The 15,164-nt window shown below is 41.8% G+C and overlaps 1 protein-coding gene across 1 annotated transcript in view; it reads right to left on the bottom strand.

Annotated features, from left to right (window-relative positions):
• Tp53bp2 (tumor protein p53 binding protein 2) overlaps positions 1-15,164 on the bottom strand; it is a 53,935-nt gene that overhangs the window by 24,572 nt on the left and 14,199 nt on the right. Inside the window, exons 2-5 of the mRNA XM_021163384.1 lie at positions 9,475-9,622; positions 6,910-7,023; positions 2,959-3,041; positions 1,361-1,462 (exon numbers count right to left, since the gene is read on the bottom strand). Coding sequence (XP_021019043.1) covers positions 1,361-1,462; positions 2,959-3,041; positions 6,910-7,023; positions 9,475-9,622 — 447 coding nt within the window. The remainder of the gene's footprint in view (positions 1-1,360; positions 1,463-2,958; positions 3,042-6,909; positions 7,024-9,474; positions 9,623-15,164) is intronic.

The raw sequence follows: 15,164 nt of genomic DNA, 5'->3' as shown, positions 1-15,164 counted from the left end.
CAGGATGGGGACTGTGGTGTGGGGTGCCATGCACGAGTGAGTCTGCACCCCAGGATGGGGACTGTGGTGTGAGGTGCCATGCACGAGTGAGTCTGGATATGCAGGAACATAAGACAGTGTCACATGCAAGGGCACAGTGCATGCTGAGAACAGCTACCTGTCAAGACATCATGTCACTATTCCAGCATCCTGGAGCCTCCAGTCACTAAAGGACAGGTTAAGTTAAGGATTCTGAGTAAATAGACTAAGGGCTGACAAGCTAGAGCCTGAAAGTAAAACAAGCTTGCCAAGGTTTTTTGTTTTTGTTTTTGTTTTCAATCAATCAATCTCTCTTTCTCTTTTCATTATCCAGCATGCATAGTTAGGGCAGGGGGTATCTCACCGTAGGAATGTTGGGGTCACAGACATCAGTTACTACACCTAGCTTTACATGGGTTTTGAGATCTAAACTCAGGTCCTCACACTTGGACAACAAGTATATTAATCACTACCCCATTTCCTCAGCCCCTAAAATGTGCTGTTTTGGGCTGGAGAGATGGCTCAGAGGTTAAGAGCACTGGCTGCTCTTTCAGAGGTCCAGAGTTTAATTCCCAGCAACCTCATGGTAACTTATAACCATCTATAAAGAGATCTGGTGTCCACACTGTATACATAATGGATCTTTTTTTTTAAAGGTTTATTGGAACACAGCACACACCTGTGACTACCCCAAAAGCAAAGCTGAGTGAGTGCCACAGAGGCAGAGTGGCAGGCAAAGGCTAAGGCTTTACTATGGAGCTCTGAGGAGCCAACAGAAGCAGCGGCAGTGAGACTAGTTTCCACAATGACTAAGATGTTCCCAGGGCATTTTTTTCTTACTCAAGATCAGGGTGAATAAAGCATCTTTTGTTGCTGGGGCCAAGCAGCAAAACTGACAGTGATGGCGTTAGTAAATGTCGTTCCCACTGCAGCCAGGTGAGCTCCAGGGAAGAAAGCAAAGTGTTCTTTTTAACTCTCCCATTTTTCTGACTCCCAGCATGCGGTAATTAGCCATTATCAAAACCAAAGACGGGGTCAGGCACAGTGGTAGGAGCCTACAATCTCAGCTCCTCAGGAGCCAGAGGCAGGAAGATCACTTGAGTCCAAGAGTTTGAGACCAGAAAAGATAACAGAGACAGACACCTAACTCAAAGAGAAAAAAGAATGGTAACAAAGATTAGGGGTGAAGAAAATCTTGAAGGAGAATGATACAGGGATTTCTGAAAGATGCTGAAGTCACAGAGCAGGTGACTGTGAGAGGCGACTGCTTATGCGCAGAGTGACTGTGAAGTTCCCACAGCGCCACCGCAGTAGTAGGTGATGAGGTTCATGAAGACACTACCTTAGTAGCCAGCATCTGTTGCTGGGCCTCGATCTGCTGCTGCTGGCGAGATGCCATTTCCTGGAGCTCAGCAAGCGTCAGGTCCAGCCTAGGACTGTTAACCTACAAATGGAAACACACCACCAGCTACTTCTATACTATGCTCAGAGATCCCGTTCAAAGGCCTGCTTAGAAGTTCCATCTAAACTAATCATAACAAAGTTATTCAGATATTAATTTTTACTTTAATAGTCACTGACTTGACTTATTAAGATGTAAAACAGACTCATACAGGCCAATGATCTTTTAAGTTGTAAAACTTAAACTAATTGTAAAATTTTAATTACTTAAATAGTTTGGTCAGAAACATAAACAGTCATGATTACTTTGTTCTGTGGTTAACTTACATTAGAACAGTAGACTGTGGCTACATAAATGGTACTCGGGTGTCGTCAGCAACCCCAGGATGATGACATCAAAACAGGATTTAAACATAAACCAGCACTGGCTGGGCCTGGCAGTGCAGGCTTCCAACCCCAACAGTCAGGGGGCGGAAGCAAGAGTCTGACTTTCCAATCCCCAAAAACCAGTCTAGGGAAATCCCAGAACTTAAGATCCAGAGCAGGAGGAGGGCCACAAGTTCAAGACTAGCATATCTATGGAAGGAGGCCCTCCAGGCCAGCCAGGGCTACACAGTAAGACTCTGACTCAACAAACAAACAAACAAACAAACAAACAAATAAATAAATAAATAAATAAAAGAGGCAACCTGCTGTATCTCATATCTCAATTAGACTTATATAAAGCTTCCTTTGGAAAAGTAAACACCAATTTGGGGAAATTATTTGTTAGATTATACTTAGAAATATTTTGCTATCCAAACTACTTCTGCCACCTTCCACTGGCCTCGTCACAGGTAGATAACTAACTGTAAATCAAAGGACAGAACCAGGAGGTTACAGTGGAGAGCAGGCGCTTCAGATACCTGAGACTCTGGCAAAAATTAACTATGAAGTAAAGTAAGATAAGTCAGGAAACTCAGATGGATATTTAAAATTCTGGGCTCTGAAAAGAACACCTTCAAAGATACTTCAATGCATATACAACAGCAAGATCATTAATAAATAATTTTCCATTTTTCTAAAGGTGATTATAGATAGCAACAAATAAAAGCACCAAATATTTCCTGGAAGTTGCCAAATATTTATTTTGTTGTGAATTTATGGTATACTCAGCAATTAGCTTCTTAGAGTAATAGGCATGTAAGAATCTGGGATAGACCTATGAAATATATTTTTAAAAGCTTTTACAGGGACTGAAGAGATGCTCAAGGGTTAATAACACATACTGTTCTAGCAGAAGACTCAAGTTCAATTCCCAGCACCCACAGCAAGCAGCTCACAACTGTGTGTAACTCCAGCTCCAGGTGATCTGATACCCCTCTGACCCATCCCTCTGAAATAACTAATAATTAATTTTTTTACATTTAAAATAATTTTAAGAAAAAGCCTTTAAAAGGGGTCACCATTAATCAGTTGAATAAGAAAATGACAATAAATGAGATACATCATTTAAAAGCATCACTGTGGCACAGAACAAGATAACAAAGGAGCACTTACCCCATTCTCCTTCCTCCGATGCTCACCGGGAACTTTGACTCCATTTCTTTTTACACTTGGATCTTGGGATCTCGGTCCACTCACTAAATACAGATTCAAAAACTGCATTAACATCAAAGTTGACAGAAGTCTATGTAGCGTTTGTTTCTGTTTTACTGCTGTTTGATACGTAGGTAGCTATACTTAACAGCAATGGAGGTTAGGTCTCATAATTAGGCTCGTTTTGAAAATGCAACTATGTGAAACAGTGACTAGCATCAAGGCATTTCACATCCCACCACTCCCTAGGAAGCTGGTTGAGTCACTCAACAATGGTGGGAAGTTACTGTACCTCTGACTCCAACCAACTCACACCATTTACTTATACTCGTTCCTCCTGGTCTGGGCCATGCAGTGAGGGATGGGAAAGAACTTCAGGGGGACCTGCTGGCACAGACCTACAGTCTCAGCTACTCACGAGGCTCAACCAAGAGAAGGCCAGGTCCAAAGCCTGCCTGTCTCAAAATAAAAAGAGGGCTGGGGATCAGTGACACCTCCACAGGTTAATAAGGTGTTTGCTGCCAAGCCCAATGAGCTCTCTGAATTCATGGACCCACAGGATAGAAAAAGAGAACTGACTCCCAGTTTTCCTCTGACTTCCATAAATATGCTATAGTACAACAATATGCACACCATGGAATGAGCACACGTATACACGTGTGTACAAACACATACACACACACACGCTAAATAAATAATAATAAATAAATTTAATTTTTAAAATAGTAAGGGGCGTGGGCTATGTGGAGATAACTCAGTGGTGGTGTGTGCTTTCTTGGCCTGATCAGGATGCTGGTTCAGTGCTTAGCACAGGGTAGGAGGGGTCCGTAGAAGAACTGCAAATGCAATCAGTCCACCTCTACTCACTAACAGTGAGAAAAGCATACACTTCAAGAAGGAAGTCGTTAAAAACAGAACCTGTGGTGTTCTCATTCTTTTATTTACTGGGACATTCTGTGGAAATTCCTGAGTATACTATAAAGTATATCCTCATTAATTTATGAACACTATTTCCATTTCTCTTGATTTGAGAAAGTCTGAAAATTAGTGACTACTCTACTTTTTGACTAATAGGTTTTCAAGCCAAACCAGGTATCTCAGCACCACTCAATGCACAGCAAAGGAAAGGAATATATTTAAACTAACACATATATGAAGTATCAACAAAGATAACTTTTTTTTAAAAAAGTGTTAAACTCATACCCATACTTTCTGAAAATTAAAGCAATCATTACAATTATTTGAGAGATTTTAAGACAAACATTTTTTGAATCATGTCTATTATACCTATCAGGGAACTTAGAACAAATTTTGTGTCAATAAATAAATAAGTAATTATGACTAGCTAGCCTCAGAAGCAAGCATTATATTCAATATGTAATTTTAATAACAGTTTTTAATGCAGTTTGACTCTAATAAAACAACCTAAGTAATCTATCACAGTTTCTCTCTAAGAAAAGCATTTTTCTACAGTATAAATAATTTCTTTTGTCTCAGGGAAAAATACTCAGTTAGCTTTTACTTATAGCAGTTACATAATTAGAGTAAAAAGCAAAAGTTTTACAAGTCATTTCAAACACATTGTGGCCACAGTCGTAGTTAAACAGCATGCACTAGCAGTCTCTTAACCCTCAGCAAGTCTGAACTAAGCGGGGAAGTGGAGACCTCCCCATGGCAGACTGAACAGTCATCTTCTCTGTCCCAGTCTAAGCACTGTGGCACGGGTGTTTGCAACAATGGGCAGGCAAACAGTCCTCTGTCTTACTTAACACTTTTATTTCTCACATTACAGATACACCAAAAGTGCATAATGCACTGTTGGGAGACTACTTAATAATTCACCCAGTGTTGCACACAGCAAGACTTTTGAACTGGGAGATGGAGAGCCAAAATTCAACTTTATTGGAATTCAGAATGTATACAGTAATGTAAATACAGAATAAAATAAAAACACAATACAAATGTCAATTAAAGTGTATTTTTAAAAGAAGGCTTGGGGGGAAACTCTATATTTAAGATAAAGTTACAAACACTAGAGACACTGAAACGCACTTACGTCAGCCTGCTCTGGGTGGGCCAGGCTTGTGTTCTTGGCTCTGCCACTAGGTGTGTGGCCTGACAACGTCACCCTAAGCCTCAGCACCTCTCATCTACAAAGACGTCAAACTAACTCAACTCTAGCTCCTGATACTAATCTTTTTGTTTTGTTTTTTGTTTTTCGAGACAGGGTTTCTCTGTGTAGCCCTGGCTGTCCTGGAGCTCACTTTGTAGACCAGGCTGGCCTCGAACTCTGCCTGCCTCTGCCTCCCGAGTGCTGGGATTAAAGGCGTGCGCCACCACGCCTGGCTGATACTAATCATTTTTAATGTCCAAGCACCATGTGGATACTTGGATTAAAATAACAGTAAATAATAAGACTGGGAAGTTACACTGCCCACTAACTAAGATGTTAGCTACATTCTTACTCCCAAGAAAACGATCCTTAACTTTCCTTTAAAAATCCCAGCATGTTTAGAAAGATAGAGTGATCCTGTTCAACCTGTGGCTTCCCCAGACTGACTGCGGATTCACCTGCGCCTTACAGACGAAGCCTCATCTCAGTGTCTAAAGCACTAGCCGCCCACAAGTTTCCACTTGCTGTACTGCCTCTGCCCTTTCTGTCCTATATCAACTCAGGCCGCAACTATCAGTTACAAAGCCTTTGCCTCCCACTCTCATTTTCAGAGTCTAACCTATAAAAGGGTCTACACCTGAAATTTCATATTTAACCACTCTACTTTTTCATCACTCATTTCTCCCCTACTACATTTGTCTGTTGATCTAATTCTGAGGTTCATCACTGGATACAATCTACTCTTTCCCCATAAAGCCACACTTTCTTCACCCTTCCACTGTGATGGTAGCTAGTGCTAACCACTAACTTGATGACACCTAGATTCACTCATGAAATAAGCTCCTGGCCGTGCCTGTGTGGGAGCACCTCGAGCAGGTTAACTAAAGCTTGAAACTGCTTTAACTGGGCCACTGCTCACTATGAGCGGCCCATCCCCTAGCCAAGTATAAAGGAGAAGTGACCTAAGCACAGGTACTCGTTGCTCCAGCTTCCTGACTGTGAATGTGAGGTGACTAAGTTCCTACCAGTTTGACTTCCTTCCAAACACACTCTACGAACTCTTGACCTGTAAGCCAGGATAAACCCTCCCTTCCCTAAGATGCTTCTGTCAAGTTATTTTGTCACAGCAACAGGAAGCATCACTAAGACACCCATCTGGCCTAGATATCACCTTGCACACACTTTCAGCAACCCTAGGTCAGTCTGTCTTCTAGCACAACCTTGAGCTGCAGGGCAGCACTAGAGGAAAACCACCACCTTCACGTCTCTCATCAGATCACCTCAATGTGTCCTGCACCCTAGTCCTCCAGTATGCACGTGCTCCTCTTCCTAAGAGCTCAACCTGTCCACCCACCTCATCACTCCCACATCTCTCTCCACCCCAGGAAATTACAGGTTTTCAGGTAAGAAACACCAGTTAAGTGTATCTCTTTCCTGCTACTGTTCCTGTTAGGAGATCCAGCTTCCTCCCTTTATCTAAGAGGAGAACCTATCAGTGTGAAGATACACATTTTTAGGGACCCTGCTGTACTGGATAAGCAGTCCTCTTCCTTCCATTTCAGCTTCTTTCCTTGACTCCTTCCTACCACACTGGAGACTAAAACAAGCCTCTGCCTTCTTCAAGCACACTGTATCTCTTTTCTCCACTGTCTAAGAACCCCGCGCTGTTGCTCTAATGTCCTAGCTTCCCTTCATCCCACCAACTCCCCAGCTTCTCCTCCCATGCCTCTGCCCCAGCTATTACGGTGCACAAAACAAAAAGCTCCAACACTAGTTATGATCCACAGAATATTATATACCAATGTCCCTGGTAGGGGGGCGTTCATGACGAAGAAAGAAGCGAACTTCATTCCTTTGACTTCCAAACCGCTGAAGAACATCAAACATCCGTTCGTTATCAGCAACTGGGCGTTCTAAAAGAAAAAAAAATACATTATATACAGGTAAAAGAAAGACAAATACACCCTTGATATAATTTATGTTACAGATACAGGAAGTACTTTGTATTTCACATATTCTTTTCCATCAACAGAACTCAAAAAACTGATATATCACTGATTTTCTACACAATCAGTGTCAAGTCAGTATAAAGCAATAGAAATAATGGGTCTGTGCCAGTTGTTAGGGTCTTAAGAGTCTAATTCAGTGGCTTCTTACTATCTATAGGCATGCAATTTAACTTCTGAGGGTTTCAAAGATTTGTGTGATCTACATAACCAGAGACCCACTCTCACTAATATTAATGCTCAATGAGTCCCTAAACACATGTAGAAAAAAAATTAAAATTAAACGGTCTCAGCTCAAGTTTTAATCTAGTCTTTAATACAGGTTATTTCCTTTTGTGAGAGGGAGTGAGATATACAGATGTGTGCACATGTGGCACATGTGCCCTTCTGCACACATGTAGAGGCCTGAAGCTAACATTAGGATGTCTTTCTCTAGTGGTAGACTTTCCATTCTCCTTATTTTCTGAAACAGAGTCTCTTCACTGAGTTTGAATGTTTGCCATTTTCACTAAACTGTCTGTCCAGTGAGTCCCTGGGATGTCCTCGTCTGTAACCTGTACCCCGGTCAGTAGGGTTACAGAGCTGCAAACTGAAGTCCATACTGTATGTAGCAATCACATGTACCCACACTCAGCCAACTTCCCAAACCCAATATTTAGAAATTATCTGCTTGTAAATAATGTTAACAGTCAAACTTATTCATTTGCAAACAGAAGAATATTTCAATGGGATGATATCTGGCCCTGTTGCACTAAGGCTGCCAACTTTCAAGACTTTTCTAGAAACAAAGAAGACACAGCTAAATACTGCAATAACTGAGAAGAGCCTCAGTAGAAACAGTGTATCCTGAGTTAGAAAGAAATAATAAACTAACAAAGGATTTCCTACTTCAGGAGAGAAAGCTGAATTGAGAAACCCTTATACTGGTTAAGAAGCAAGTGCATGAGCTCGGAGCTCAATGACATCAACAGGATTTGTATGAGAATGTTGACATGGCCTATGAAAACTATACACTTATCAATAATCAGACACCACCTCTCAGTGCCTTAAATAAACAACATGGACAGAGACAGGGCAGCCAGGTATTCAGCAGCCAATTTTGTGACTGAACCCCGAACTTAATCTGCTCTGTTGGAACAAACGACATGCAGTCCTGGTTCTACTTCGAGTAACAGTGATGATATAACCACTTTATACAAAGCATACAAATTCTACAGGGCCTCCACAAAAGGGGGTAAAATTCTGAGTAGACACCCCACTTCTCCCCTAAGCACTACAAACCTGGGAAGGAAGGGGAGGGAAGGGGAGGGGAGGATGGGCACAGGCACTCATCTTTGTCCCTGGTACCCTTTCCTCTGGCAGATGGCACTCGTCCATCTCCACCTCACTGCTGCTGTCCTCACAGCACTGTAAGAGGAACGCGCTACCTGCTTTTTCTCCTGCACTGTGAGGAATCTAAAAGCAGGAAATTTCCATCTCTGCATCCCTCAAAATCTAATTCACTGGCATCCAAGAAATGTTCTCCAAGCAAATGCATGAGCAGGCAGAAAAGATACGAAAAAGGAAGGAGGGAGGGGAGGAGGGAGCGAGGGGAAGAAGAGAGTGAAGCAACAGGAAAACACACTTAAAGCTTTGGAGTAAGGATAGCTTTCTTTTTTGGTTTTGTTTTCTTCAGTTCTGAGGATTATAGGTCAAGTACTAGTAAGCATTGTGTTTCTGGAGTGTGGCTACAATGTGCCCAGCTCCCTCAAGCTCCTCTTGCTGTGATGTCCCCACCATAATGGATGACAACCTGAAGTTGGTTCAAACTATTTTATCATAGCAACAGGAAACTAAGACAATCCCCAACATCAAAGAAGAGAAGGAAAGCATCAAATTTCTAATTAAGGATGCTTTTTGTTGCTGGTGGTGGTTTGGTGTTTCTTGTTTGGTTGGTTGGTTGGCTGGTTGGCTGGTCGGTTTTTTGAGACAGGGTTTCCCCCTGTGTAGCCCTGGCCGTCCTAAATCTACCTGTCTGTGCTTTCCAGATGCTGGGATTAAAGGTGGGTACCACCAATGCTCAGCAAGGAAAACTTAAACATAAAAAATAAATAAACTTCTGAGTACCAAACACTTGACCATAACAATATCGGGAAGCTTCCATCCAACACACTTGTCACCTGCCTTTGTTCAGTGACTTCCTTCTGTTACAGAAAAAAGAAAAAAATAAAAGAAAAAGCGAGAACCTGACCTTCTAAGGTGCAGGTTATCCTGCTGTCTGTAGGTGAACAAGAGCACCCTGCCCCCACCACAATACCAATCCTAGAACCCAAAAGGAACAGAAGATAGCAGAGCTCAAACAGAAAGCCAGGTCCATACCAGAGCCACACCACACTTCGGCTAAATGGCAGTCGTTCTCTCCAGGCTCCTTGCACAGATCCACCACATCTCTGCATATTGTCTCTGGGGTAACAGGAACTTCTGTGAAGTGCTGCTCACTGTTACTGAGGTAAACTGTCAGGAACATCTGAAACAGAAAGAGACCATTACCGGTCTTGTCTGCCCAGGTGGCATTCCCCTTAGATCCTTGCCCTGAAACAAAGAGTGGAGCTGGGGTAGGCCCACAGCACTGGGTCCTTGTCCTTCCCCAGGTACTGCCTGCTGAACTGGAAACCCCACAGGGTAGCCATAGGCAGCCTTCAGATAGAAGGGAAAGCAAGTCTTTTCCTGCCGGTTTCATATGTACTGTTTGTTCAGCAAAAACGGAGCTAGATCAAGACATCAAACAGATCTTTTCATGAATCCTTTCATAGTTGATTAGAGAATGTCATACATGCCTGATGTGGTAGAACATACCAGTCCAAGCTACTCAGGAAGCTGAGGCAGAAGGATTGTTTAGTTCACAAGCTCCGGGCTATAGTTTGCTATACTAATCAGGTGTCTGCACAAAGTTTGGCTTCAATATGATGACCTCAGGAGTGAATGTCACACACACACACTTATGGATGCATTTCTCTTTAGAAGCATATATAAAAACAGAGTAAGCACAGATCCTGAGGGTGGGGAGCAAGAGACAGGAGCCAGGACACAGAGGAAATCTTATTTCTCTATCACATGCATGCATTAACTACTCCTGAAACGTTAAACGGAAATGTTTCAATCAAATCCAATACCTACCCTAAAGTATGTGAATAAGTAGAAATTAGCTAGCATATCAAAACCTACAAGAGCCTGTATGGAAATGTAGTCCATAGGTAATTAAAACTCACTGTAAATCTTTCTCCTAGAAAAATTAAACATCTTAAAAAGCACTGCTACCAGAGAATTCACATTGCTATGCCTGTCAAATTATTTAAAATTTTTGTAAATTCCTGAAGCTGAAGAATCAAACAAGCAGCCAACCAGTTTGATGAATAAAACCCTGTCCATTCAACCCCATAAACACCTACCCCATGGGAGTCGGTACACATCAGTATGAAGAATAACACCTGTTAAAAGGTATCCCACTTTCATGCTGAATGAAGAAAGACTGCAAAGACTATGGGAACTTGTGGGAACCTGATAAACAAACACCAAGTTATTGTCTTTCAAAACAACCAAATGAGACTATGCTGAACACTGAGAAAGTGTGAGGTTTATTCCCCCACCCCCACCCCCCACCACACACACACACACACACACACACACGCAGAATGTGTTGAATCCACACTCTGGTTACAGTGCCACAGTAGCATTACAGAGCTAGAGGGTTTGCCAAAAGTCACTTGACCTCCCTTGCAGGCTGAAACTCCTCTGGCCACCCTCCCAGTGAGAAAGCTGCCTAGCCTCATTGTGAAAGCAGCACTGAGAAGGACATCACACTGGGGACCAGAAGATTTGGAGGCACCTGGACTTAGCCCGTTTCCTTGGGACCCTTCACCTCCCTTTTTTGCAAAGGTGTCCCCTAACGCATATAAAACACCTATCACATACAAAGTCAACTAGAAACATTAAAGTGGATTCTGTTAAAACAGTAAGTCAATCATATAGAAGAAGCTAAAATGCTGTCAAGATTCCTAGTATGAACAGAATGCACCTCGGGCTTTGTGCATTCTGATAACTGTACCACATGAAATGTGGATCCTAAAGCCTCAACTTAGCCAACAAGGCTGCATATAAGCTCCTTACACATAGTGCCTTGACAATACTGGAAAAAATAAAGATTAACCAAGCCTAGAGAATGCTACTCTGTTGCTGCTGGGCCAAAATACCCGGCATACTTAACCACAGTATTAAGTAATACTGCTCCATCGTCCTCACCCACATAAACTTTCTCTGAAGTTTAAAGCTTCAAAAGAACTGTCTTTACTATTATGTTACACTAGATAGAAGAACATTTACGAAACACACTACATCAGCAAATAAACACGGTTACACAACAGACCTCTGTACACGTCTGTCTCACCTGCTACTTTCACCAGCATTACCCAAAGTCTTACAGCAACTCTCACACAAACAGAACAAAGATTATCTTTTCTACCAACAAAGAAAAGGGCTCAGAGCAGTGTTCTCCTTGGCTACTGAAACAAGGTCAGAGTACGGCTTTTTCTGATCTATCCTTTATTCTTCAAGATGTCTGTGCTTTTGGCAGAGAAACGTTAGGGACTCCTCCACTTAGCCAGTCACCTCAAGTTTAACAGCAATCTAGCCTTTGCTTTCTAAAGCACAACTACTCTAAAAATGTGAGACGTGTTCCTCCCTGAGTACTCACCCCATGGAATTAATACTGGTGTGAATGGCAAGTGCCTGAGCCAATGCCCTTCCTCCCCCATAAAAAGTAGCTGTGCTCTCAATGCTGGATTAGCAATGGCATTTTGCTAGCTTCTTGGACAGATCTAATTAGAACCCCACACTTCTACAGAATGTCTTAGGAAGGATACCTCTTTGAAATACTCTTACCTTTTTAAATGAGTCCTATGTTCCCTAAGAACTGCCATTTAATTAGATGCAACAATAAAACCCAATACTGACTAGAGACCACGAGATCCACATGTCCTGCCCATATCAAAGACAATGCCACCATTAACTTTACAACTCCTTGCTTCTGTTCTACCGTGTGCTCCATGTGTTCCACACCAGGCCAGGCCAGGCCTATGCCCGACTGGGAACTCTGGCTTACTGCTCCTGCTGAGCATGCTCTTAAGCAGCATAGCTTGGTCTCCTTGCCTCTGCAGCTGTCACCCTCTCAATAACTTCTTCCCAGCCACTCCACCTAAAATTCCAACCTCCCGCCCCCCACAAAGCCACTACCTCTACATAGGTTCTGTACCTGACAGTCATGAGCTCACCATTCATTACAAACGCAATGCCGTGCAGCCAAGGGTTGTCTCTGTTGGTGTGCCTTCAGCACACCTCAAGCTTCCTGGTAGACAGCAAGCACACAACCTGCATCAAATGCTGTAGATGGCAGTGCACTTTACAGGAACACACTGAAGCACAGCGAGGAAGTTAACCTCTGTAAGTCATACAGCTATGAAATAAATGGCAAAGCCAAGATCCAAAACCAAGGCTGGTTATCTCCAGAGACTGAGCTCTTTAACTACTGTGTTACTTTGTGTCATCTTCATCACTGCACACATAAGGTCACACTTGTCACTACCATTAGCTCTGCCTTTCAGAGAAACGTTTTGGTCCAGGGCACACCATCTTACCCCCAGCTTGTCTCAGTTATGTTCTATTCAGACATCATGAAATGGTCTCGCATATAGTATATAGCAAGCTATAGATTTGATTTCTTCAGGTACACCCAACCACCACCATTTATTTCTGATTCAATATTCTTTCTATTCGTTCAGCATTTACAGATGATCTCTTGCCTGTACTCTAGTGTAGAAATGATCTCTGCTGAAATAGTTAACACTGAATTGCAGAGGGAGAGAGAAAGCAGATGACAGAAGAACACAGAAGCGATATGGAAAAGACACAGGGAGGAACTCAAGCTGGCTCCCTCTCTCTCTCCTATCTCCCACTGGGCAACCTCAAGGAGAACCAGATGGCTGGGGACCTCTGGTGCACACGCAGAAGTCACCCTCCTAAAGAACAAGGTGAGACAGAGGAGGGAACTGTGTGGGGAACAAAACGCCAACTGAGGAGCCCAGCTCCCCCTACAATGCTGAGAGGGCTCTCAGGCAGGCAGCCACATTTAAAGGAAATGAGGCACAAGTCCAGCTAAGGTTCAACAAGTATGACACACAGAGAATAAAGGCCCAAAGAGGGAACAACTGGTCACGTTTGTGGAAGATGAGGTCTCTGCGGAGAGAGGAAGAAGAAAAGACTACAGGAGCAAGCAGAAACTAGCATGCATGTATCTATGGGCAGAGGTTCTAAAGTGCTGGCAAGGACAGAGGTAGTTGAACACAGACTGCCGGCCCACTCTGACAGGAGAGGTAGGAAGGGGTCTGAGACTCCAAGTCCCAGATGGTGCACACAAATGGCCTAGAAACCGGCCAAGAACAATTGTAAAAGGCCAAAACAAGGAACTTGAATTTTAATTTATGAGGCTCCTGGAAGCAAATAGTTAAAATAATAAATTATCCATGGTTGCCAAGGACCTCAGGAAGATAATGATTGCTTCTTCCTCCTCTTTGAAGACATGAGAACGAAATGACAAAATGAAAGTACCATACCTTTGAAATTTTCTTTTAAAATTATGATAAATGTTTCCTTATATTCATAGTCATAAGTATTCCCCCAAATTATAAAGGTTAACTATCACTTCAAATCTCTAATCTTAAAACCTAGCCATGATGGATTTTAATGTGAAAACCTATAATTATATTTCAAATGCTATAATGCAGCCTTGTTTTCAATAAATATCAATTCTTTTCTCCTTTCTTTTCTTGAAGAATAAAGAGATGGCAGCAAGTTAAGCCACCTGTGACGTCGGTGTGAGAGCAAAGGCTGGGCAGGCACTGCTACCTCCCTTTAGCTTTGTTTTACAAGCACATTCTTGTAAAGGAGCCAAGTATTCTCAAAATGACAGTTTAATTCCCACAAATAAAGCAGAAACAAAATGAAGCAGTAATTGTTTTGTTTGGATCAAGTGATTTTGAGTCACCATGATGAAAAATCAAACAAATTTTAAAGTCATATATGGTAACATTCACACTTGGGAAACTGAGGCAGGAGAATTTTAATTTCTAAGCCAATTATTATATGCTATGTATATATTAATATTTATATATATAATTGGTTTAAGGAATCAACTTACAACCATAAAGTATCATTTTTATTCATGCATATTATTACTCCAACACATCTTTGCTGCGAGATGTAAGATATATTTAATAGTACATTTTTGGCATAACCATGCTGCCTCAACTATAGTCAAGAAACAACTGAAGCAATCAATAAACAAAATTTTTACTCCCATAATATTACAATGGAATGAAAATTACCATAAACAATGAAGATTTGTGACAACACAAACCTTAAAAGAACACCTTAAGTGACAAAAGCCAGACACAAAGACCCCATAGCTTAGGACTCCATTTCTTTAAAGATTTACTTTAGTTTTTTTATTTTATTTTTCATGCAATTAGTGTTTGCTTGTGTATATATACATGGACTGTGTATGTTTGTGTATGTGTGCGTGCACACACATGCATGCATAAGCACATGAGCACACATTTCTCTATCCACATGAATGGAGGTACCTGCTAAGGCATAGGCACTGGATTCCCTGTAACCTGAGTTACAGATGGTTATGAGCCACTATGAGTGCTTGCCTTGGCTATATTTGCAATTTTTCACTTTTAATAATTGGAAGACTCTGTGACTCGGCTATGGAACCAAAAAAGAAAAAAGGCTGGGCACACCTTTAATCCCAGCAGAGGCAGATGAATCTAAGCTTAAAGCTATCTTGGTCTACAGAACAAGTTCCTGGACAGCTAGAGCTACACAAGGAAACCCTGTCTCAAACAAAACAAAACAACAAAAACAAACAAACAAAAAAGTAAACCAAGTATCAGAAGTTATAAAATCGTTATATTTTTGTTTGGTTGGTTTGGTTTTTTTTTTTTTTTTTTTTT

This window comes from Mus caroli, chromosome 1 (assembly GCF_900094665.2).
Source record: "Mus caroli chromosome 1, CAROLI_EIJ_v1.1, whole genome shotgun sequence".
NCBI lineage: Eukaryota > Metazoa > Chordata > Mammalia > Rodentia > Muridae > Mus > Mus caroli.
The sequence above is the reverse complement of the archived record's forward strand: the minus strand, read 5'-3'. Positions and strand labels throughout refer to the sequence as shown.